General features: G+C 43.6%; 2 protein-coding genes across 8 annotated transcripts in view; one reads left to right on the top strand and one right to left on the bottom strand.

The window, feature by feature from the left end:
• The window catches only part of LOC114863945 (amyloid beta precursor protein binding family B member 2), a 23,983-nt gene extending 16,949 nt beyond the window's left edge, over positions 1-7,034 (top strand). For 4 of the 5 annotated variants that reach the window (XM_029164507.3, XM_055512270.1, XM_029164509.3 and 1 more), the window contains 6 exons: positions 1,511-1,625; positions 3,105-3,180; positions 4,631-4,711; positions 4,809-4,924; positions 5,018-5,200; positions 5,291-7,034. In XM_029164507.3, the coding sequence (XP_029020340.1) occupies positions 1,511-1,625; positions 3,105-3,180; positions 4,631-4,711; positions 4,809-4,924; positions 5,018-5,200; positions 5,291-5,467 (748 nt within the window). In that variant the 3' untranslated portion in view covers positions 5,468-7,034. The remainder of the gene's footprint in view (positions 1-1,510; positions 1,626-3,104; positions 3,181-4,630; positions 4,712-4,808; positions 4,925-5,017; positions 5,201-5,290) is intronic. The other variant, XM_055512271.1, reaches the window with a different exon arrangement.
• On the bottom strand, positions 6,465-23,082 carry LOC114863947 (putative methyltransferase NSUN7). 3 transcript variants are annotated; one of them, XM_055512273.1, is made up of 14 exons: positions 22,399-23,064; positions 21,819-22,188; positions 17,620-17,678; positions 15,465-15,598; positions 15,226-15,378; positions 14,496-14,679; positions 13,700-13,937; positions 13,436-13,591; positions 13,075-13,176; positions 11,699-11,834; positions 10,859-10,988; positions 7,840-8,086; positions 7,327-7,755; positions 6,465-6,901 (listed from the first exon to the last, which is right to left on the bottom strand). In XM_055512273.1, the coding sequence occupies exons 2-13, from the start codon at positions 22,144-22,146 to the stop codon at positions 7,331-7,333; spliced, it is 2,292 nt and encodes a 763-aa protein (XP_055368248.1). In that variant the 5' UTR covers positions 22,147-22,188; positions 22,399-23,064; the 3' UTR covers positions 6,465-6,901; positions 7,327-7,330. The 3 variants fall into 3 exon arrangements, with proteins under 3 accessions (XP_055368248.1, XP_055368249.1, XP_029020346.1); XM_055512274.1 differs by having other exon boundaries at positions 6,465-7,755; positions 14,568-14,679; positions 22,399-23,082; XM_029164513.3 differs by having other exon boundaries at positions 6,465-7,755; positions 13,448-13,591; positions 22,399-23,047.

Raw genomic sequence — 23,082 nt, 5'->3', positions numbered from 1 at the left:
GCCACAGGCACAGAACATTATGGAGCCAAAGTGTGTGAGCGCACAATTAAGCAGAGGAGACAGGCCAGATAATGGACTCATAAACACAAAGAGCCTGCTGTGATAAATGCCAGCTGTGTTTGCCATATTTCTGTTTGTGTTTATGGTTATTCTGTGTGTGTGTGTGTGTGTGTGTGTGTGTGTGTGTGTGTGTGTGTGTGTGTGTGTGTGTGTGTGTGTGTGTGTGTGTGTGTAGCTGTTCAGCTGCATCTGGTGACGCTTGCATCCACTCGGCCTCTCTGCGTGTCCTCACTCTCACGCTTTCACTCTGCATTGTGTGTTTACTCATTCATTTCAATCCTGGCTGGACCTTTTGTTCTCACCTGTTAATGAGGAACAGCTGTGTCTGTGTTCCATGTTGTGTGTGTGTGTGTGCGTGTGTGTGTGGTATTTCCCTGTGTAGACTCGCCTTCCTCATCCTTCTCCTCCATGAGGCCCTAGGACACCCACCTCTGCCTCCTCGTGTGCTGATCTTTGTGTTTGTGTCGACTAAAGGTGGCAACCACAGTTTTCATTGACAAAGGCATTAGAGGCTAAAACCTGGAGCAACATCATCCAACAAACGTCGCATGTTAAGGGGGCTTTAAGTCATCTGTTCACCAAACACCCACATGTTGCTTCACAACTAATTATGGAAAGACGAGCAAAGCTCCTGGCAGCATGTGAATGACATGAATAATGAAGGGCCTTAAATGAGTGAGCTAATTAGAGCAGAGCTCCAACAGGAAATGTCTGGAGAAAAAGTAAATATGTTATGATGCAAAACGAGGTAACGAGGTCCTGTTGTCATTTATGGTTAACTTACGCAGGTGTAGAACACGTGACACGGCCAATGGGAGCAGGAGGCTGGTTTCAGATCAGAGCGTATAAAGAGGAGCCTGTTTAATGTCTGCATCGACCTCCCTCCAGACAAAACGCCCGCAATGATAGAAAGGAAAACAAAAGATGACAAGCCATTTGAGACTGTAACTAATCAATATATTTCCGGCCACTGCTAAAAAGTCAGACCTGATGCTGATGAAGGAAATGTAAAGTATAATTGGCAATTATATCCACATACTAATAAGCTGGCTGCCTTCTGGGAAGAGGAGTTATTCTTTAAAATGTTTGATAACAATACGCCATAAAGCCTGAACACGGCTCTCTGAGGAGTAGTCCTGCAGAGCAAAGCTGTAATCTATCAGCTGCAAAAGCTCTCGGTGAATTGGACCCGAGTGGATCAATCCTGACTCCCTCACGTCCAGTACGCGAAATGAAGAAGTGTTATGAGATGGAATAAATATCATTAGGCTGTAGAAAACAAGAGGCGCAGACACAATGATGGCATTTGACCTATTCTGCAAAGGAGATGCTGAAATTCCGACGGCTCCCAATGTGTGGCTCAGGTCTTTAAAGGTGCATGGTGGGAAACGCTGTCCTCTTCACTAACGCTCAGGCGCTGATTCCTGTGTGCCTTCCGCTTGTGCTGCAGGGACTTTGCATACGTGGCGAGAGACAAGAACACGCGAGTGCTGAAATGCCACGTGTTCCGCTGTGATACGCCCGCCGCAGCCATCGCCACCAGTCTCCACGAAATCTGCTCCAAGGTGGGTGTCATTACCATCAGCGCCTCCACGCTGCTCCCAAACGGGCCATCACGCTTTAATCAGGGCCGTAGAAGAAGACCGGAGAGCCTGTTTCTGCCGCTGCACTGGTTTGAGCTGCTCGATGCACCTGAATGACCTTCTACTAGCGAGGAGCAGCCAGTAGCGTCACAGTGAGCAGGGTGGACAATAAGAATGATTTGCTCATAACTAGACACTAGAATGAGGTTGGATGGAACTTTATGAATGTAAAAATCATTTTCCCTCGACTGCAAAATCTCTTTCTGTTTAAATAAGATGCTATAACCACTCGCTCCCACCCGGGACGGAGACGGATGAGAGACGTCTCACTGACGCTGACAGAACTTGCGATGCATTTGAATGCTGTGTAAGGATGAAGTATGATTAAGGAAAGATTTCCTCCCGTAACGCTGAATGTTGGACTGACAGGTTCTATCTCTGCAGTCCTACACTTTAAATCCTCTTTGACATCACGCCTGTCTGTAGTCAGTTAGTCTGGAACAGCAGCGCCACATACGTACTGAAGGTGGGCGCGGCCTAGACGCAGGCTGCCCGTCCTCCGTCCAGCGCTGACCTTGTGAAGGATAAATCTACTTCTGTCCCTTAGAGCCACACTGACCCATTTAGAAAGTATATTTTTATTAATATCTTCCAATGTTCTGGCCCGCGTTAACGGAGGGAGGGTCTGTGTGTGCTAGCGTTGTGCCCGTGCCTTTTCACGCCATCCAACCCGGTCTCAGGCGTCTCTTCACTGCAGCAGACGAACCCGGTGACCCCGGCCGTGCGGCTGCGCGGTGCGGCGAGCGCGTTCCCCCCTGCGAGCGGAGGCGCGCGCTCACCTCGGACTTTGATTAATGACGCGCACCATTAATCAAGTGTCTGTGGCGGGATGGTGCAGCCGCCCGGTGCGGCGGCCACGCAGACAATCCAAAGAGCGCGTACGCGCTGCAGCAGCAGAGCGCGAAAGGGAGAGAGTCAAGTTTATGTCAGTTTATTATCTAGCGTCCAGAAAACTGCTGTGACGTTACTTCAGCTACATGAGCGTTAAAGTACTTTCAATGTGTGGCTGCAAGTATTAAAATGAGGTAAAATCTGCAGAAAAAGAGTCTTGTGAAAATAAAAAGCCATAAATTAGTCATAAGTGGTAAAGAATTCTGTAAAAACCTTATTATTGTGCAGGGTTTTATTTTAGTTTTTATGTTGACCACATAAAAAGCATAGGCAGCCTCATGCATTTTTATTATTTGTGCTTCAGCTGTAATTTTTGTGCTGAAAGACCTTTTTCCATGCTTGTTTGTGAAACAGTCGACGACGATTCGGCCATCTGTTGTGTCCACTTTCAAACAGCCGTTTCCCCCCCGATCGCCTGCCCCATCGCTCTCTACTCCTCTTTTCATTCTGTCCAAACCTTCCCCGTGCTTTTTTTCCCTCCATCTTCATTTGTTTTCCACCTTTGTTCAGATTATGGCTGAGAGGAAAAGTGCCAAGGCTGCAGCTGGCAGCGCCTCCCAGACCGGCTCCGATGTGCCCCTACAAGGTAAACACACACACACACACACACACACACACACACACACACACACACACACACTTTTTCTTAGAGTCTCTCCTTTTGTAGTTCCCTGGTGAGAGAATTCGATTCGTGCTATCTCTTCTTGTCTCACATTCAGCAGTAATGTGCAACCCTCCAGTCCTAAAATCATGTATATGCATTTTGGAAATGACCTTATCGCTTCCGCAGCAACTGTGAACATTTGTTAATAGAAAAGATAGTGTGCTGGGCTCAGTTGCGCACAGATAATGCTGACTCCAGATCAGCTTCCCCGCTCCCCATTCGCTGAGCTTTATCCTCAGCGCGCTAATTCTATTCACCGTTTCCCATTTCGCTAAGTCCCTGCGCTTGTTCACCTCAGTCCCAAGTAATTATAGGAAGAAAGAGGAAACGCACCAGCACAATTCATCCTCAGCTGTAGCGTGAGCTTCAGTGTGTGTGTGTGTGTGTGTGTGTGTGTGTGTGTGTGTGTGTGTGTGTGTGGAGCGCGGAGGGGGGAACGGAGCTCCAGCATCGGAATATAAAAGCACCGTATCGGCCGTTCACTTACCAGAGGCAGTCAACCTCATTAAAACCCAATTAGTGTTTTTCTTTGAGGCGAGGCCCGGTGCTCCCCAGCACCCGTCCCAACCTCAGGATCAAAGAACAGCCCTCACATCCTTTAGCGCCGTGACTCCCTTCAACTGAGTGTGTTTTGTTCAAACTAGTTTGTCTCCACTGAGAGAAGTCCTGGGTGTTCTTAAACTGGACCAACCGGACGACTGACTTCATCAGAACGGACCTTTCTCGCTGCTGCATCAAATATGTTCAATACCGTTCAATATTATTATAAACCGGGGCCTGTTTCCTGGAGTTCACTAATGAGGTGAATCCAGGGAAAAGTCATCATCGCTGATTAATTTCCCATCCTGAGATCATGACAGTCATATGAAGGTCAACTGTTAATTTCAGAGGATAGAAATTTTAGATGATCAAACTAATGCTTGAACATCTTGAGGTTGGTTCCACAGTTTCCCTTTGTTTGACATCATGCTCATGGTTTCCTATTTTAAACCGTCTCGGACTGGCGTGGTGTGATAACCGTGCAGCTCTGGGGGATGACAGATGTGAACTTCTGCACAGATTGAGATGCAGGTGATATACTGTACAACCTTTGATCACCCTCATTCATCATTTCTGCCTACAGGCCAACCCGTTAACACGCCGAGGTTGGAGCTTGTTGAGATCCTGCGCGCTTGTGTGCGAATACATTTATTTCATGCCCTAATCGTGACAGCAGCATCCTAAAATATTAAAATATTCACCAGTGTTTGTTTATTTCTCTGGTTTTAGCCAATTATCGTGTGCGGACTTCTCATTTGAAACTTGCTGCTGGATGTTGCTTAGTGATTAAGCTCCCTGTGGGCAATCTGTGTGTTTGTGTGTGTTTCTGCAGAGTTCCCCATGCCAAAGACTGAGCTGGTGCAGAAGTTCCATGTGCTGTATCTGGGTATGACTTCTGTGTCTCGACCAATCGGTAAATACGAATCCATGCTCACTGGTCCTATGACATCACAGCCTGTATTATATTCCTCTGCACGTCCGCTCAGACCTACTGTATATTTTCTCCTCAGGTATGGACATAATAAATGGAGCAATAGACAGCCTCGTGTCCTCCACAGGCAAAGAGGATTGGACTCCCGTCATACTGAGCATTGCTGACACCACAGTCGCCGTCATCAAAGAAAAGGCATGGGACTTTTTGCTTTCGTGAGGAAAAACCAATATAGAGAGCATGCGAATAAATCAGTGAATGTCTAACACACGTCTGATTGTGGTGCAGGAGGAGGAAGAGGAGGCGCTGGTGGAGTGCCGCGTGCGTTTCTTGTCCTTTATGGGCGTGGGGCGGGACGTGCACACCTTCGCCTTCATTATGGACACTGGGAATCAGCACTTCCAGTGTCATGTGTTCTGGTGCGACCCCAACGCAGGCTGCGTGTCTGAGGCCGTGCAGGCCGCATGTGTGGTAAGCTCAGGTCACCGCTACAGTAACAGGCTCGTCTAGTCCACCGGGCAAATGGTGAAACGTGCTCCTACCTGTCTCCTTCCTCCTCAGCTGCGGTACCAGAAGTGTCTGGTGGCTCGGCCGCCGTCGCAACGCGCTGGCTCCTCCTCCTCGCCCACCTCCGACTCCGTGACTCGGCGGGTGACCACCAGCGTGAAACGTGGCGTCCAGTCTCTTATAGACACTCTGAAACCCAAGAAACAGCAGTCAGAACTCCCCCAGCAATGACCATTACAAGTGACCACAAACCCCTCCCCCCCGACCCAGCCGACGCCTGGATGCCACTCACACTCTCGCCACACCACCACCTGATCAGTACCAGCCATGGTAACCAATGATGTATATATTAACAAACCACGTGACAGAAAGCAGAGCGATCCTCATCCACGCCTGATGAAGAGTTACGAACGCCTACGGTACCTGATTCATGAGGCAGAATGGAAGAGCTGCAGCACATGTAGGTGTCACTGGTTGAACTTTGACCTTTGAACACTGCTGCTCTTCCGCCGGCCCTCAGATAACGTTGATTTTGGGGCTAGATGGATGACTTGGTTAAGCAGAAAGCCTGGGTTACTTGGTTTTCCTTCCGTGGGCCGTCCTCTTCTGCAACAGTGATGAGCACAGGAGAAGCCCCTGGACTGGATAATGCTCAGATACGGTAGCTTTCCAGGGCAGAAGGACTTGTCTTGCCGCATGGGAATTGACAGGAACCCACGACAATCTCCTGACAATCTGATGATTGTCACGGTGTCAGCCTCCGGACGCCCACCAAATGGCAGAAAAATGTTTTGACCCTTTCGATGTGTGAACAACTGAAGACCGAAAATCAAAACATCTCTGAATCTAAATGAAGTGATTGTACTAATGAAAAGTATGTAAATGACTGTATGTAGAAAAAGAGAAAATTAGGGCACAAATCTTGTAGATATGAAGAGAGATACTGTACTGTAAGCGGTGTATGAAAGACAGGGCTATGATTTTGCATGTTTTTGATGGGTTACGTTTTATGTTGGTCGGTCAATAAGAGAGTGGGTGAGAAGAAACAGATGCTCTCAGCACAAGTCATCTCCTCTTGACCATGACTGGATTCACCCCGGAGCAAGAACGTCTGCCCTACTTACAACACACTGGAAACAGAAAATCAGTTACCTATGTAAAGAAATGCAAAGATTGGCCATTAACAGTTTTTACTTGTGTTGCTAAATGAATGATCCATTCAGCAAAAGAAAGTAAACAGCTTTTAATGTACTTTGAAGCTTAAATTAGTTATGATTGTGATTTTGTTTGCATATGTAAAAAAAAAAAGGTTTAAAGAGCTCAAGAATGTCACAATGCCTGTGTTCGGACTTTACAATTTCCTCAGGAATCTTAATATATTCATCCAAGATTTATGTTGTTACAAAATATTCCAGACCCAGGCAGAAGAAGTGCTGACAGCTGAACGAACACGGCTGTCCCTGTTTGTCATACAGCTAGGGTTAACTACAGTCTATGTTTTTTCTTCTGTAGATGCAGCCAGTCGACTCCCACTCACGTCGAAGTTGTGACGCTGGTACACACACACACGCACACATATAGCAGGAAAATGTCTGCTGTCACTGCTTTTGAAACCTTTACACTGCTCCTATGGCTCGAGGCCTCCACCTGCACTCCACATGAACTCTGAAGGCAGTTTGATCGAAATGAAAAACACACAAAAGAGAGATGTCATGAATCATATCATTTCTGTTCTTCACTCATCTCTACACCTTGTAAATGTAATCTGTTGTGACAATAAATGCATTAACGAAAGAAAGGAGCAGCTTCGTCAGTTTATCGTCGCCAGTGTCTGGAAGCGTATGTAAAAGCAATTTATCATGTAGTGACACTCAGATGACATTGCTGTAAATAACAGCAGTTACTAGACTCTGACTGTGGCAAAGTTGGGTTTATGGCACAAAGATACTGTAATCATAACTAGTGCAATTCAGAGAGGATTCTACATCAAGTTTAGTAACACATTTTGGTTTTAGATTCAGTTACTACAATGTTTATTACTAAGAACTTGGCACAAACGCTAATACTTGCAATACTTAATACTTACTAACATTTTTAGAATAGAGGCCGTGATTTTACCAGAATGTCATTTAAAAGGCCATGACTGGATCTGGGTATAGTATGCGATGGGCTCCTCCACTTGCTGTAGCTGAAGCTGGTGCTGAATCCTGTTCGACTGCACAGAGGCGGTAGGAGGTCGGGGAAGTGAACAGGAGGCAGGACAAGCACCACAGGCTTCAGCACCTCCTGACGAGCTTTACGAGCTCGGGCGACTGGTGCAGCAGGAGGAGCAGGATGCAGACTGGCTCCATTGAAAACTGCAGTGTTAAATGAAAAGGTGATGCTTTTTGAGGGTGAGCGGTTTTCTGGTTTGAATGAAGTGGGCGTTGTGTTCCCTCCTCTACAGGAGGAGGAGGAGGAGGAGGAGGAGGTGGGCACTGTGTGGTTTAAACCTTGCGAGCGCTGTGATGTGGGTTTTCCTGAAAGACAAAAACAGATAACAGAAGATACATAACAGAAACCACCAAGAAAAAAAAAGAAAGCAAGACAATACCAGTACCCACCTTGATTTGACTGACGCCTGCTGGTAAATTCCTGATGGCCACACAAAGTAGTACTGTTGCTGCCCATGAACACTTGCTGTTTGGTCCGATTACTAAACGAGAGGCGGGTCTGCGACGCCTTGGGGATCCTCGGGTTATGCCTGTGCTGCTCCTTTTTGCTTGGCTGGCTGCAGCTGATCTTGTCCAGCAGGCCTTTGGCATTCGCCCTGGCTACCACCTCCTGTGGTGCTTCTTTGACTGAAACAAGCTGTTGAAAGAAAGCACAAGTTTAGATCAGAGGCGAGGCGAGGCGAGGCTGTGTCCTTGCTGCTGACTGGATTGTCACCTGCTGCCTCAGCACCGGGCCACACAGCAGCCTCCTGCTCCCCTCACCTTCTGAATTATTCACAGGCATAGTGTACACAGCGGGGGCGTGTGTCCTGTGTGGGTTTATGTGTCTATTTTGTTTTTAAGTGCTTTCTTAATGCTAATTAGCAACATGTGTTTGTACAAGCTGCCTGTAAGTCTACACAGGTGCAGTTACAGACTCCAAGGAGTTTGCATCTCACACATGTGCATGTATCCATGGGCGCCCACACACAGGTAAACATGTTTTAGAAGCACGACCAAAATGCAGTCTGTGATGGACGCAGTGAATTTCACTGATGGTAACTCATACAGACAGGGAGCCCTGAATTATTCAGGAGACGCTCTCCCTCGCCTCCTTCTCTTCCCCCTCACCCTTTTAAATCTCACTTCCTCCCCATCTGCACTAACCAACCACGCCATCCTCTGTAAATTTCCCATTTCCCTCTACGCCCTGCTAAATCTAGCTACCACAGGGTATCCTGGTCAGGATGTGTGCCCGTCCCATGTAAATTACTATATCCACTGTTTAGCTTTGAAACTACGTTCAAATATATAAACTCACACTAAACAAATGAGGAAAACTCCTACTGATACTGTTGAAATGTGTCCTTCAGTCGTTGAGAGCTAAGTCCACTGTGTCCTGCTTCATTTGGACATCAGGTCAGAAACACAACACTTGAATATCTCCAGATGTTTCTGTATGGAGATCTCATTAAAAACTTTATTGGTTGCAGGTTTAACAGTCAATGTAAGCCAGGCAGCATCCAAACACTTATATAATTGCTATTTTTATGAGGCTTTTCAAAGTGCCACAATAACTTTTGATTAGCTGAGTTTATTGGACGTAGAGGAAAAAATCCTGCTTGAAGCACCATTACAGCAGTTTGATTATCTTTTCATTCCTGTCTGTGGAGGTATAAAACATGATAAATGGTCACGGGGAAACAGACGCTACAGTGTGAGAGAGCTCTGTCAAATCCATTGGGGGTAAAACAGTTTAATAACCTTCCGCTGGCATCATAAGTGTAAAAGCAGATTTCATAATGTGAGGGAGTATGTTGTAAATGTGGCGATGCTGTGGATTATGAGGATGTAGGGACAGTGACACAGACTTCATGAGACCTGCCAGTGCATCTAGATTTACTGCAACATGCATGTGCTGCAGTCACAACCAGCTAGAGGTGGGTTTGTCCTCTGTTAGAGTCTCTGCTGCGTCTCCGAACTACTGCATACGAAAATAATACAAAAAGAAGAGAGAGAGAGAGAGAGAGAGGACAGTCAAGGTGGATTGGAGACGGATGTGTTGGTTGAAACAGAGAAGTGAAAGCTAGACTTTATGAACCACACAGTATAATCAGACAGAGTGAATTCCAATTACCTGAGAAGTTCCAATCTATCACAAACATCTTTGCAGGCATGGAATCAGCCCAAATCTCCTCCAAGACACTGCACTACTTTCTAATTTTCAAGTGTAACTCTCAAAAAAGTTCATAAACTTATTCACACATTCTTTGAATTGTTGCCTCCGATGGGCTAAGAAATTCACGAGCACAGCTCTGCAATATCCATAAGTTCTGAGGGTGACTTCCACACCTCTCGCTCCTCTCATTTCCTTCTGACTTGCCCAATTTCTATTTGTAAAGCTGACCCGGTCCCATCCTGCTCTACAGTAGGTTCTGATTGTTTCACCATGTTCAGCATTCATTTGCACTCATCCCACCTCCTCCTCCTATACCGTATCTCACCATTTCTTTCTGGTTGTTGATTAGATTTCGACAGGACGCCTGAGTGTGTGACCCAACATTTTCATTTTCCTTTTCTTGTCCCTTCCCTGCGTTTGACCAAGTACCTGTCACAGACTGTAATACGCATTTCTACCCAATCTAACGTTATACCCTATGTTCCTTTCCCTTTCTCTCAAAACAAATCACAAGCAGAGCCATCACCAAATAGTTCTGATTCTACACTTAGAAAGGACAAACAACATGTTTGATTGTTTGGACAGACCCCGAGAAGCACAGAGCATTTGCTCTGTGCTTCTGAAGGTTAAGGTTTGCCATTACATCGTAATAATAAGCACATTGCCAGTCTTCCTACACACACACAGCCAGTCGAGTAACACGCTATTGTGCTCATGCACATGAACAGGTCCTCAGCTCATGCTCGAACCTTTCTCTCTCTGGTCAGACAGCTTGTCAAGGCTAAGTGACTAAGTGAGCGGAATTCATCCCTGATAGTCTCATTTTGTTGCACTGGCTAAAATCATCACCAGCTGTGTACTTTTACTGTACTTGTATTTTTACTTTTCATAAAGGCTTTATCTGTAACACTAAGGCAAAAAAGGGGATTCTAGAAAAATGTCATAGTGACCTCAACTGGGTTCAGTCACAGGGATTACTTCTAAGCACACATGCTTCATTACAGGTGAATTACTATGCCACACACAACCTACAGCACTGTACACGGCAGCTGGCTTTGTGATCATTAGTATACGAGATATAGATTCACTGGTGAAAGGTGGCACTGAAGTAATATATGCTTTTTATTTTTCTCCTTTCACCTAACATTTTGGTTATTGTCCCATTTCTTATTGGCTTGTCGGAGCACGTAGATCACCAAGGGGCTAATGAATTACACCTAAATGAACCTTAAACTCTTTCATGAGGCTCACCTCCCTGGTGAGAACGGCCAGGAAGCAGCCGTTGCTGCGTTCTGATGGCTCCAGTATGAAGTAGGGGTTTGCGCTCTCGGAGTCCCCAGCATGGTTAGGACAGCTGAACAGGTCCACACTTGGCCTGGATCTGAAACACACACACACAAACAGAAAGCTGCAGTCTACAAAAGAACAAGTACCACAACACTGAAACACACAAGGCATATTAATAAAATACACACCAACAGATAATGATTTGTTTCATTATTGAATAAATGTTTCATGAATTATTTTAAAACAAACAAAAAGCTAAATCTATTATTATTTTTGCTTGAAGCATTGCCTTCACTCAGTTATTTGTCTGATTTACCGTTTTAGCTCTAAACTGCATGAAAGCACAGAGTGTCAAGGTAAAGCCACCGTGAACCATTCCAATAACATTACTCATGTTTTATTTATATTAGCCTGAGGCACTGCCAGCATGCTAGGCCAGCTTACTTGCAGAAAGAAGTCAGTCATGGTACATTCAAGTCCACAGTAATAGTTGACATCAAGAAGTCTTAGGTTCCTCAGACTACACACACAAAAAAGACTGAAATAAAATGACATACGTTTATAGGAAGCCAAGCTGTTTGAAAGCATTTTTTCTCCAAGCTTCTCCGATTTTAGATACGTAAAATAACACCTTTGATTATATTTTCAGTCTCCTTCACTTCCTGCCTAAGGTGTGCTGAGACTTAAACAGAAGCAAAATAAACACCTAGGCAGGCTGACAGACAACAAGCCAAACATACTAAGAAACTCAATGACGGAGACAAATGCAGAAAGTCAAGGCACTTGGATAAGACTGAAGCTGACCTGAAGTCAGCCTGTTGTGGCTCCCCTTCCTGCTCACACCTGGCCTTGGCTTGTTCAAGGGCTCTGCTCACCACCCCCTCATTCTCTTCTGGGTATGATGAACAGGTAGAGTATACCAGCGCCAGCACCTTGGGAACTATACACAACAGGTTTGCATTGTATTAAAATATTGTGTGCCAATGGATAATACTAAAATTGTGTTCTACAAATAAAACCCTATTTTCAAAAATAAAAACCTAAGTCTGTGATTTATCCCTCCAACAGTTATTTATCTGACAAACATACATTTTAGTTATAAAGCTTCTAATTAATGATTCAGTCGGAGCCATTCTCCTCTTGGTGCACTCCCTTTGAAGAAATTGTGTCTTGAATATTCATTTCTTCCTACTGTTTATTTATGTACTTGCTCATATTCAGCTGCTGGCTTGTAGATATGTGGAGCTGACGGTCGTTTGATTTCCTTCACTTGAGCTTTGATTCCCTTCTTGCTCACTAATTATAGCTAGACAGAAACAATTAACACCTAGTTGATAACAAATAAAACCTGCTCAGATGTGGCAAATCAGCTTCAAACCAATGTGAAGCCTTGCTTCTAAAGATGTGGGGGTCTTGAAGACAAGGTGACTAAATCGTGACAGGGAAACATTTGTCATTCATGTCTCCTTCACAGCAACACACCCACATCCAGTGTGGAACACTGTGGATGTATGTCTGTGTGAGCATTTCTCTTCTCATGTGTCTATGTAGAAGCATTGACCAAATGAGACCATCGCCTCAACTTACCCAAAGCGTTCAATACACAGCCACCTTTAATTAACAGTCCGAAAAAGGATCTACACTGGCAAAATGTAGAGAGGGACGATCGATGGCTATGTCATTAGAATTGCTGGTTTTCATTGCCTTTAACACAAGCCTTTACCTTGATAGACATGACCCACATCAACATTGAAAGACGAGCAAGACAAGCCAAGGCTAATGAGTGCAGCTCACAGACAGCTCACAGCTCATTGGATGGAATAAAACACAACGTAAAGAATCCAACTAAAAAAAATCTGTAACATCTGTATAACAAAGCAGGTATACTGTATCTATGTATCATATGACTTAAAAGCGCTCAGCCTTCTGCTACAGTACTTTCAATTATGCAATACAAAGCAGAAATGCTAAAAATATGAGAATGGTGCAGAGTAACATTAGCACTCCTAATTAAGACTGAGACGATCTCCTAGGAACATCACAGACTTCAGACTAATGGCATATGAGATAAGATAATTAGGACTGAGCTTCACTGTGTCAGAGAGCTGAGTGAAGCTGTTGAGATGGCATGGGTATACTATGGGTGTGTGCACATGAGAGCCAGCGCTTGTTACACTTACACTTCAAGGCATGATCAATATCCTTGGTCTGCTGGGTCACCAGAGCTTCCAGTTTGCTCTGGGCTACAGATCCCTGGGATAAGTCCTGTAGCAGGTCTGTGTCTGAGAAGCATTACCCAAAAGATAGAATTTCACTTTTATGAACTACTCTTAAATAGGCACTGTCTGCAAGCTGACTATCTTTACAGAATATCTTGCAGTATAGAGTAAAAGCATTGTGCATACACTAAACACAGAGCATTGTGCATTTGTAGACATATGAATTTCTGTTGTATTTCAGTATAAAGACAATATCACCTTACAAACACTGAATTATACGACGTAACTTTAAAGCCCACACTTTATGGTTCCTCACACCTACACTGTGACGCACCTCCATTCTCTCGCACTATGAATTCAACGGGGTTGCTGACAGCCGATAAAGAACACTTGGGAGTCAGCAGGATAACGCGCACCTTCTGAAGCCATTTGTCATCGCTATTCAGAGACTGGAAGTCCTCCGTTATCAGCGTCACATCTGAGTAGCATACACAGTAATGACAGCATAGCCACAAACACGCGCTCAGGTCTGATGGCCCAAGCCACCCTCATGTGGCAACATGAGGGGTATATATATAGTGCCTACTTTTGCAGCCCATGGCAGTAACCTCCTGCTGTAGTTCTTCCCTCTCAGCAGTTGTTCGGTCACTAACGCAAACGTAGACTGCGGTCTTGCTGTTAGTGCCGTTGGAGTTGTGCTTCTCAGCTATTAGGGAAGCAGTGTGTGAGACAGTGGAGCCAGAGAAGCAGCCCACTATGAGAACATCCCCCTTGTCTGGTAACACAGAGCACACTGCGTACGGGCCCAAGCTGCACGCCTTGTCCTACACACAAACCAGTTAGTTAGAAAGACAACTGTGCAGTCAGATAGCAACATACTGTACAGTGAATGTCAGATCGTTCAGCATTTTCCTGCTCAACGTATTCCTGCGCAAACCCAGGGATGTTTCTGTAGTTACCATCGAGATCACAGGGTTTGTCAGAAGTGAAGAGGAGGAAGATGATTAATTAGGCAGTGATGTTTAATATTTGATTAAATCTTGCTGAAAAACTAAATTAAATGTGTTGTGGGGATACGTGCCGCTTATGGTTTATATGGCAGCCTGACTTTAATGTAGTACAAATTAAATCATTAAAAAGGTGTCTCCCTCTCCCACTCTGGAGAATTCTTTATGGCTCAAAGTGAAGTATTCTTAGATGAGAGGAAAGATGTGAAATATTTGTATCTAGGCAAACTAATCTTAGACAGCGTACTGTAGGTGAACAAAGTCTTATAATCATTGTGTGCAAGTCCATTACTAAAGCGAAATCATCACAAACAGAGAAGACTGACATGACTGAACTCCACAAAGTGGAGGCAGCTCTGTATGTGGCGATCGGACCTGGATGATGAGTTTGTGGTCACTAAGCAGCTTGGTGGAATACAGCTGTGCTTTCAGCAAAGCAGGGAATACCAGAACATCCCTACAGTGGGTGTCTTGGCAGAAGGTCCGGCCTTGCAGCTGATCGACACACTTCACCTGCGAGAAGCCAGAACTCTTCAGCACACTTTGGACTTCATCATAACTAAAAAAAAAAAAAAAAAAAATACATAGAAGCAGTTTAGTTAAGGCCCAGAAAGAGAGCGAAGGGGAAATATGTCATCATATACATTAACACTGTGTAGAACTGCTGTGTGGCCTTAAAAAAGACATTAGGATTCACACAAATGGACCCACGCCACTAGTCCCAACAGGTGACCTTTACAGTCCTAGAGCTCGCTGAGGGTTGTTGCTGATTGAATCTGTCCACAGCAGCAGGATTTACACCTAACAGAATCAGCCTGTCGGTGTAAGTGCAGGAGCACACATTAACACACACACACACACACACACACACACACACGCTAGTATAGTGCTTTAATTGGATGTCAGCTGGGCACCTGGTCCATAAAACACTGGGCAGTGTGTGTGTACAGTAGATGCTTGCCGCTTTGTTCTCCTACAGTACATTTATATACAGGTGTCAATTTACTGGGGTAATCTATCAGCGGATGGGTTTGTACACAAAGTTGGTTGTATGAGAGAGTTAGAAAATTTTTCAAGTTGTACAGTTTGTACAGTTTGTCCAGACCTGCTCTTCAGTGTGTTGACCCAGGCGTACACTAGAAGGCTGCTTGATCTCTCCTGCTTCATTTTCACACTCTCTGGCAGGATACAGTGAATGGACAAAAGATCCTGTTTGATTCTGCAACGGGCCAAAGAAGCTGCCAGCTTGGTTTTCCACCTGAGTAGCAGACATAAAAGAGAACCCTTTTTTCTATATTTCTTTCTCAAAGTGTTTTGTCCTTCTCCTACTGTAGCTTTCTTTACCTGAGGAGGCACTTTTCCACGTTTCTGACTTTCTGTATGGTCTCCTCCTCCTCATCTTGGTGTTCCCGTGGAAGGAACTTTCTGTCCTGGAAGTCATACAGCATCACAGCCACAAGACCCATCTGATCATCTGGCTAAAGAAAAATAAAAAAATAAAAGCTAATCAGTGATTTCTTTTTCAAATAGAGACCAACAAAAAGGAGCAATGTGAGTGTGCTGTGCAGCAGGTTGTATGCCTAGAATACATAATGTTATTAATATGCCTGGGAATGAAACTGTCCTACCCCAACCCCACAGCTGCTTCTTAATTGAACACAAGAGGAAGTCGAAACTATGACTCTCCCTCTCCCCCTTTACAATGATCCCCCTCCCCTTAATTTTCTCTACTCTCTCCTTTTGTCTATGTCTCTCTTGTTCTCCACCTTTCTGTCCCTTGGGGTAGGAGGGCACTAGCGGCATTAGTGGCAGATGGCGTTCTGCAGCAGCAACAGCTTGACACATCCTCACCACAGGACTAATGGGCCGAAAAGATACAAGGTTTATGCTGCAGGTAAAAAATTAGCCAGCACGTATTCTTCATTCCCGAGGCTTTTAATTTCATTCTAGGAAAAGTAGGTTTTCACATTCCACTTGTCCTTCATCAAGGTTAAACCCCCAGGTCTGGGAACATTTCTACTCATTAAGCTGCCTGGCAACCGCCTCCCATGGTACAACAGTGACCCACAGTAAACAAGGAAGCTTTGTTTGTGACTTCCAAATCAGGCCTGTGGCATTTGAAATTTACTTAACTATACACATTTATAATTTTGTGACATGACTCAGCTGCACTTAAAAATATATGCAACTGGAACTTAGACTCAATATGAATATTACTACTCTAAGGGACCAAGAAGTATGTACAGTACAGCAATGTTTGTGATTTCAGGATATAGATGTGTACAACCTATGTAATTAACATTTTTATGGCTCATTTTCAGTGATTTCACCTTTTCATGTAGGTCGACATAATGGGTTTGCTTCCACAGATTTACATGGTCAGTCAAACCATTTCCATCCTCCACAGGTTTTAAGCTTAATTTCCTCTCCACACTGTAATCAAATGTGCCTCAGGCACTTTTCAGCGTCCAAGTCTATCTATATCGTCATTTTTCATTCCCCTTTTTTCTCCAGTACCCTGATGTACAGCCCACCACATTTTCCAGGCTGCCTTCCACATCTGGCACTGTCACTTTCTCCTCTCTCCATCAAGGTTGAACTTTATAGATGCCAGCAGTGCAAAGGAGGTGAGAGTGACTTCCAAAGACTGTCTCATTGTGTCTGGACTTTAATGTCCCTCTACTGGGATACAGAGAAACAACCTACCACCAACACAAAAGAAGACCAATTGCATGTGAAAGGATCACATGCAATCATTTCAGTGTGTCTAGAGAATGCCACAGTAAGGTGTCATAATGCATCTGTATGTTTGTGATTGCCCTGACATAGACATGTATTATTTATCTGCGTATATGGTTATACGGTTTTATGATTAAATATGATAAGAGGCAAAAGTACATATCAGAGGTTTATGACCATGCTGGACAACTTTCTTTTAAGATCACTCAGCCTGTCGATTCTGTAGTGTCAATCAAGAATAACTAAGGCTACAGAGGACAGATGTGGATTAAACACAGGACAAACTCCTACAAGTTTAACCACACTGCTCCAGAGCTGCTAAAGCATTTAATTGCATCTCTATCTAATGTGGTATTTTGAAAGTCAGTTATATTCCTATCTATGCAATTGCCACTTAGTACACATGTTACCCTGAACAGAGTGCTCTCATTGATGAGGGTAGAAAATATAAAATGCTTAAACTGTAAATTGGTGAAAGTGTGTATAAATGTGATGCATCAATACTACTCTCACTTATTAGTGGCCTACAGAAACAACAGAATACATTATCAACTGGAAATGTAGTAGGCAGTCAAAGAACACTAAGTAAGAGAATAGAAAATTATACTACCACAACACTACCACAAGTTCAACAGAACAGAATAAAAAAAAAATCAGAAAAATCATTTCCTTTAGAAGTTAAGTGTTAATACCAGGATTATTTGACACATGCCAACATGTTTACTTTCTCTAAACCTACTGCGGCTATAGACTCACTTACCATTGCCTCAATGAGGTAGAGCCCACTATCAACCATGATGTCCTCCAGCAGCTCTTGATCTATGTAGAAGCAAATTAAAACAAGATTAAGTGAAGGATGGACGTGCAGGAACAGGGATTCCCATTGCTAATTGCGCATCTAAGTAATAATGATGCATATTAGTGCCATCTTGTGTCTGTGTCTAATTATCCCTAGAAACCAATCCTGACTCTCTCATTTAGAGTTGGAGACAGAGGCACAAGAAATGACTCCTATTCATTAGTGGTAAAATATATGCTACAAAGAACAAATCTAATAGCGAGAATATGTCTTGAAATAAAACAAAGAAGAGATTAAGACAAAGAGCAAAAGAGGCTCTAAGAACTCCACAATGATTGGGATTTAATTTGAAAATATAATTTAATTGGGGGTGGGTTAATTTCCTGTGATTAAATGCCTATTTAGTGCTTAATTGGGCTTAATCTGATTCTTATTTGCTTCATTTCTTTCTTTTATTTTGTTTGTGGCAGGTGGGTGTGTAAACTTAAAGAGCTAATGACAATAAAGTAATCTTAATAATAAACAGGCTACATACAAATACGTAATGAAACTGACCACCACATTATAGAGTGTTAATTTAAGTGATCATACTTATTGTATCCAACTTATTCCCTGTTGGACACATTATGCGGTTACAGATTTATTGTAAAGTATTAAACTTAGCAAATTTGCCTCTGAACATCTGTAACAAATCTTAATGGACACACTGTTTTATAACAGTGTCGTGGTTGCCATATCATAAAAGGCACCAACTACAGTATCTACACTAGCTAACAGTATGCAAAATGCATCGGGTCTAACAAGTGCATGGTGCAGCTTTCTTAAATATTTTTGGACAGGAAAGTCTCTAAAGTTGTACTCTAGAACCAGGACAGGGTCCCAGAACTGAGACTCTGTGGAAACCACAGACACTGCTGCAACTTATCAAAACATCACAAATCATCCTAAACTACCCCAAATGCACAGTGGTGTGTATAGGAGAGGAAACACACATACAGCATCTGTAACCACGTAGTAAACACAGATCAGTGTTGGCATGCAATGGGACTAACATTTGAGGAAACAAAGACATATTACCGACAGTGATCTAATTTATAGCTGATATAGCTCAGGGGAGTTTGCAACAGTGGGCATTGCTGCAGACATGTAAAAGACAGGCCCTGAATTTATTACCAGTCTGCAGATATCATCATCTTCCATATGCTATAAATCACATCCTGAACAAAAACTATAAATCCTCTTTACACCTTTACAACCTGTAACCTGTACCAGTGCTGAGGTTGTTGGGCGAAGGCTGAGTTTCTCAGATCAGAGTTCCTGAACTAAACTTTAACATGGAAAACAGAAATGCCTAGAAATGAGCCCAGTATGTCCTACTCAAGTTACACACTAGTTCACCAATCACATATTGACATTGTGTGTTTTGTAGCTTCCATTCACGTATTACACAATGAGCGGTGACTGATGGTAACTGTAGTCAAACAAATCCTTGAAAGTGAAAGAGCCAGGTCTGAATGCAGGCTCCTCCTGTCCTGACGCTTATTGTTCCACAGTGTTCCACATCGGCGCACTCAACTGAACATTAATCTTCCAGAGAATTCGCCAAAAACGATATGTGCCATGAATTCCACAGTCACACTTGGACTAAATGGCAAATCAATGTTACAGCGTTAAACCTGCACAGTTTAATATTTGCTGAGGCATACGGGTGGTAGCTGCTATGATTGTGAGCAAGGACAGACTAGACAGCCTTTCTGTCTCTCATTGCACAATGTGGCCCAAAGAACCTTTGTGGTCAGACACAAAATACAACAGCTACAGTCGCCTGACAAGGGCATCTGGCAGCCCAGTTGACCAGTATAGACAATAGGGCAGAAATGCTCAGAGGAATAACCAGTGGAAAGAAAAAGAAGGAGGGAGGCTGGAAAGAAGGGAAAGAAGCCTCTTTCTAGCAACAAGGTCAGGCAGTAAAGACTCACAAAAATGTCTGTGTCTGCACATAGCTCTAAGACGGGGAACATGAGAACATACAGCACGCTATGACCAATTAGCAAGAAAGAAACCTGTCCATAGGTCAACAATTACGCTTAGAATCATCCAGATATTACACACACACACACACACACACACACACACACACACACACACACACACACACACACACACACACACACACACACACACACACACACACACACACACACACACACACACACACACACACACACACACACACACACACACACACACACACACACACACACACACACACACACACACCTTTATAATGGGAAGGTCAAAAAAAAAAAAGCCTAGAAAACATGAAAGAAAGTATGAATTGGGAGGCTGAGAAGAAAGAAAATGTAGAAATAAACTATTATTTGTTATTTGGGCATCTTCAGCTGTGTCCCTATTGCAGAAATGTCAAATCTACAAAAGGGTAAACATAACAGCAACTTCCTCTATACATTAGTACGGTCTGACGACTGCAGTGTCCTCAGTCACTGACACAAAGCTCACTGGGCGACTTTTTGGTTTTTAGCAGATAAGAGTTATAATCACAAGATCAATACCAGTGCACACTGGCATTTTGCTCTGTGTGTTCTTTCTGCTGTTGAAGCACTTCTTTAGGTTAACAATCGACCTCGCCTCAGTTTGAGATCAGTCATTTCAAGGCAGTGCACAAATGATTTGTCTTGTCTTGGCTGCCAGTGTGAGTGTGTGTCACAGTCATGTTGGCAGCAAATCCAGTTCTGCACCAAAAGTCAGTCTGTTTGTAACGAGAGAAAGTGAAAAGATTGACATTGTCTTCCAGGGTGTGTTGGTTCATCTGGACACGCAGCAAGTCCATGAAACAATACTCATCATCTACAATATATAACGTGAATAACATTTATTAAAATTAGCACAAGGTGCAACACTGACTGAGAAACACATATTGTCACAAAGCAGCATTTACCAACAAACATGCAAACCAGGGTCGACTTAAGAATAATAAAATTAAAGAAACCAGGAACATTAATCTGCTTAATGTCCTAAAAAATACCAAATAATGGCTTTGATCTCCTTCTCCCATTAGTTATCAGTGTTGTATTATCCCACTTGGAGAAATTCCACTCATGAAATAATTCCAGACATTTCAGACATGGTTAAGTGGGATTTGTAGAGAAAAACTCTTTAAACAAGGCACTGATATGACAAAGAGCTGGGTCTTTGAAGTAAGCACTGAACAAAAAAGGGATTTATTAATGCCGCATTTATTCTGTGCCCAAGCAGGCCAGTTTTTTAGAACCCAAGTTTGTGTAGAATACATAGACAAATTAACTTAGTGATGTGCTCACACTAAAAGCAAATTCCTTATTAGTGTAGCAATAGATTTTCTTAAAGAAAATGAGTGACTGATAGAAGAAATTCCTGACAAAAAGATACACTTCCTGAGATCTGTCCTCTTATCTTTATAGCCACTTTCTGGTAATGTAAGTACCATGACCTACAGCTGTAAAAATAAACCAGGTTAGTGCAACAAGGCGATGGAGCTTCGAGAATAGGCATTCAGAGGCCAGCTGCATTAATGGCAGACATGTAGGCCCAAGGCTTAACCAGGCTCAGCAGACGGATAGTGGGAATGAATAAAATCCTTCATGGCAATGAGGGTGTTCCTGCTACCTGACCTCTCCATCCACTAAGGACGCATTAAATCGATTCCAGCCAGCTTCCTGTGCTGACAGTTAGCTCATCTCCCCTCTCTTATCACTATGGTGATTACACAGGCCTGTGACTTCAGACACCCAGACCCCACCCTGTTCGCAGATAACAGACTACGGGACAAATTGATCTGTAGCATCCCACAGAATCCTGCCTGCCCATTTAAGCATTTTCTTTCTTTTTTATACGCCCTTCAATCTATCTTTATCCAATTTACATGTCAATTATCCTGCCTAGGCAAATTCATTTCAAATGGTCTTGGAATGAAATAGATCTATGTGTGCAATTTAGTGAACCCGAGAAGAAGCCAAAGAAGGGACAGAGTACAAATCTTCTGAGGAAAGGGGCAAGAAGATGCACATAACCATGGAAGTGAAGTAAGGGGGAGATAAAAGCAATAACGTCACATGGTTCAGTAAATTTAACAGATGCCTACGAGTAAGTCACAAACTTACATTTAAGTGTGTTGAAGGCCAGCTCATAAGCTGCACAATGCATGCCACCATCTTTGACTTCAGGCAATGGGAGTCCTCTCTCCTTGCCATAATTCACCAGTCGGTGGGCTGCAGGCTTTTCCGGGTGGTTGTTCTGAAAGATGACTGAAGCCAGAAGATAGACCTTGTCTGGAAGCCCCAGCGGGGGGTGAGCAGCAGCCTGCAGCTCTGGAGGAGCAGCAGGGAACTCGCTGCTGGCTGGGTCATCCAGCGGAGGCAGCCCTTTGCTGCCTGCAGCCTCCGAACTCGCCTTTTTAGTCTTAGTTGAGCGCTTTTTATTTTTGACCATCCTCTCAGATTTTTTTTTTTTTTTTGGCTTGTTTTCTCACACCTGGAAGAACAGCAATAAACAAATAACTAAGTATCCAAAGAACGAATTCACGATTAAGTCGTATGATTATGAAGAACCTTTATGCTAGCGTTAGCATTAAACTCACTGTAACACGTACTGAAGCTAACGCGGTGGTTTGACCGAGCTAGCGTCGAAGCGGGCTGTTGTTAGCAGGTGTTCACTAAGTTCAACAAGTGTGGTTCATGTTACCTTAAAATCTCATTGTCCCGTCTTCTCTTCCAGAGGTGCTGCACTTGGACCCGGAGCGGTTCGTGTTCGTGTTCGGTTTGTGCCACTGGTACCGCTGGTTTCACGCCCTCAAACCATCAATAAATCTGGGCCCGTTATAAAGCGTTGGGCGTTCCCGCTGATGTTTGCTGTAACGGCCGCTTCTACCCGACATTCCTTTATTTTTATAATTTATAAAAGTACTTTTTAAAGGTTGTCAAACATCCAGGGTTGCGTCTCTGCTTAAAAATAAACTTTCAAAATGTCTCTCCAAACAGTGGACCTTTCTGGATTAGCGCTTCCGTCACCATGGCAACCGCCTGTTTAGTTCAAGGTCCCGTTCTTCACGCATCAGGAGTTAATCTCCTTAAAACTGGATGTCCTCTGTCTTTATGGAAAATGTGCAGTTGTTAAAGGTTTACAGAGCTTTGTGCAAGCAAAAGACCGGTGAACAATACAAAGACATAAACCTAATTGGTTGAAAATGGCGTGAAAGCTGCCCTTGCAGGTACATGAAGCAGGTTTTAGCCATAAACCAAGGGCGGAAGTAGGAGGTGTCACCTCCTACCAGCCATTGACGCTGATTAACCTTAATCACCGATTCCAACTTTATTTTGCCAAATTATAAAAGGTTTTTCAGGATAAGCCAATTGCATTTAAAGAATT

This window comes from Betta splendens, chromosome 10 (assembly GCF_900634795.4).
Source record: "Betta splendens chromosome 10, fBetSpl5.4, whole genome shotgun sequence".
In the NCBI taxonomy this organism is placed as follows: domain Eukaryota; kingdom Metazoa; phylum Chordata; class Actinopteri; order Anabantiformes; family Osphronemidae; genus Betta; species Betta splendens.
The sequence above is the reverse complement of the archived record's forward strand: the minus strand, read 5'-3'. Positions and strand labels throughout refer to the sequence as shown.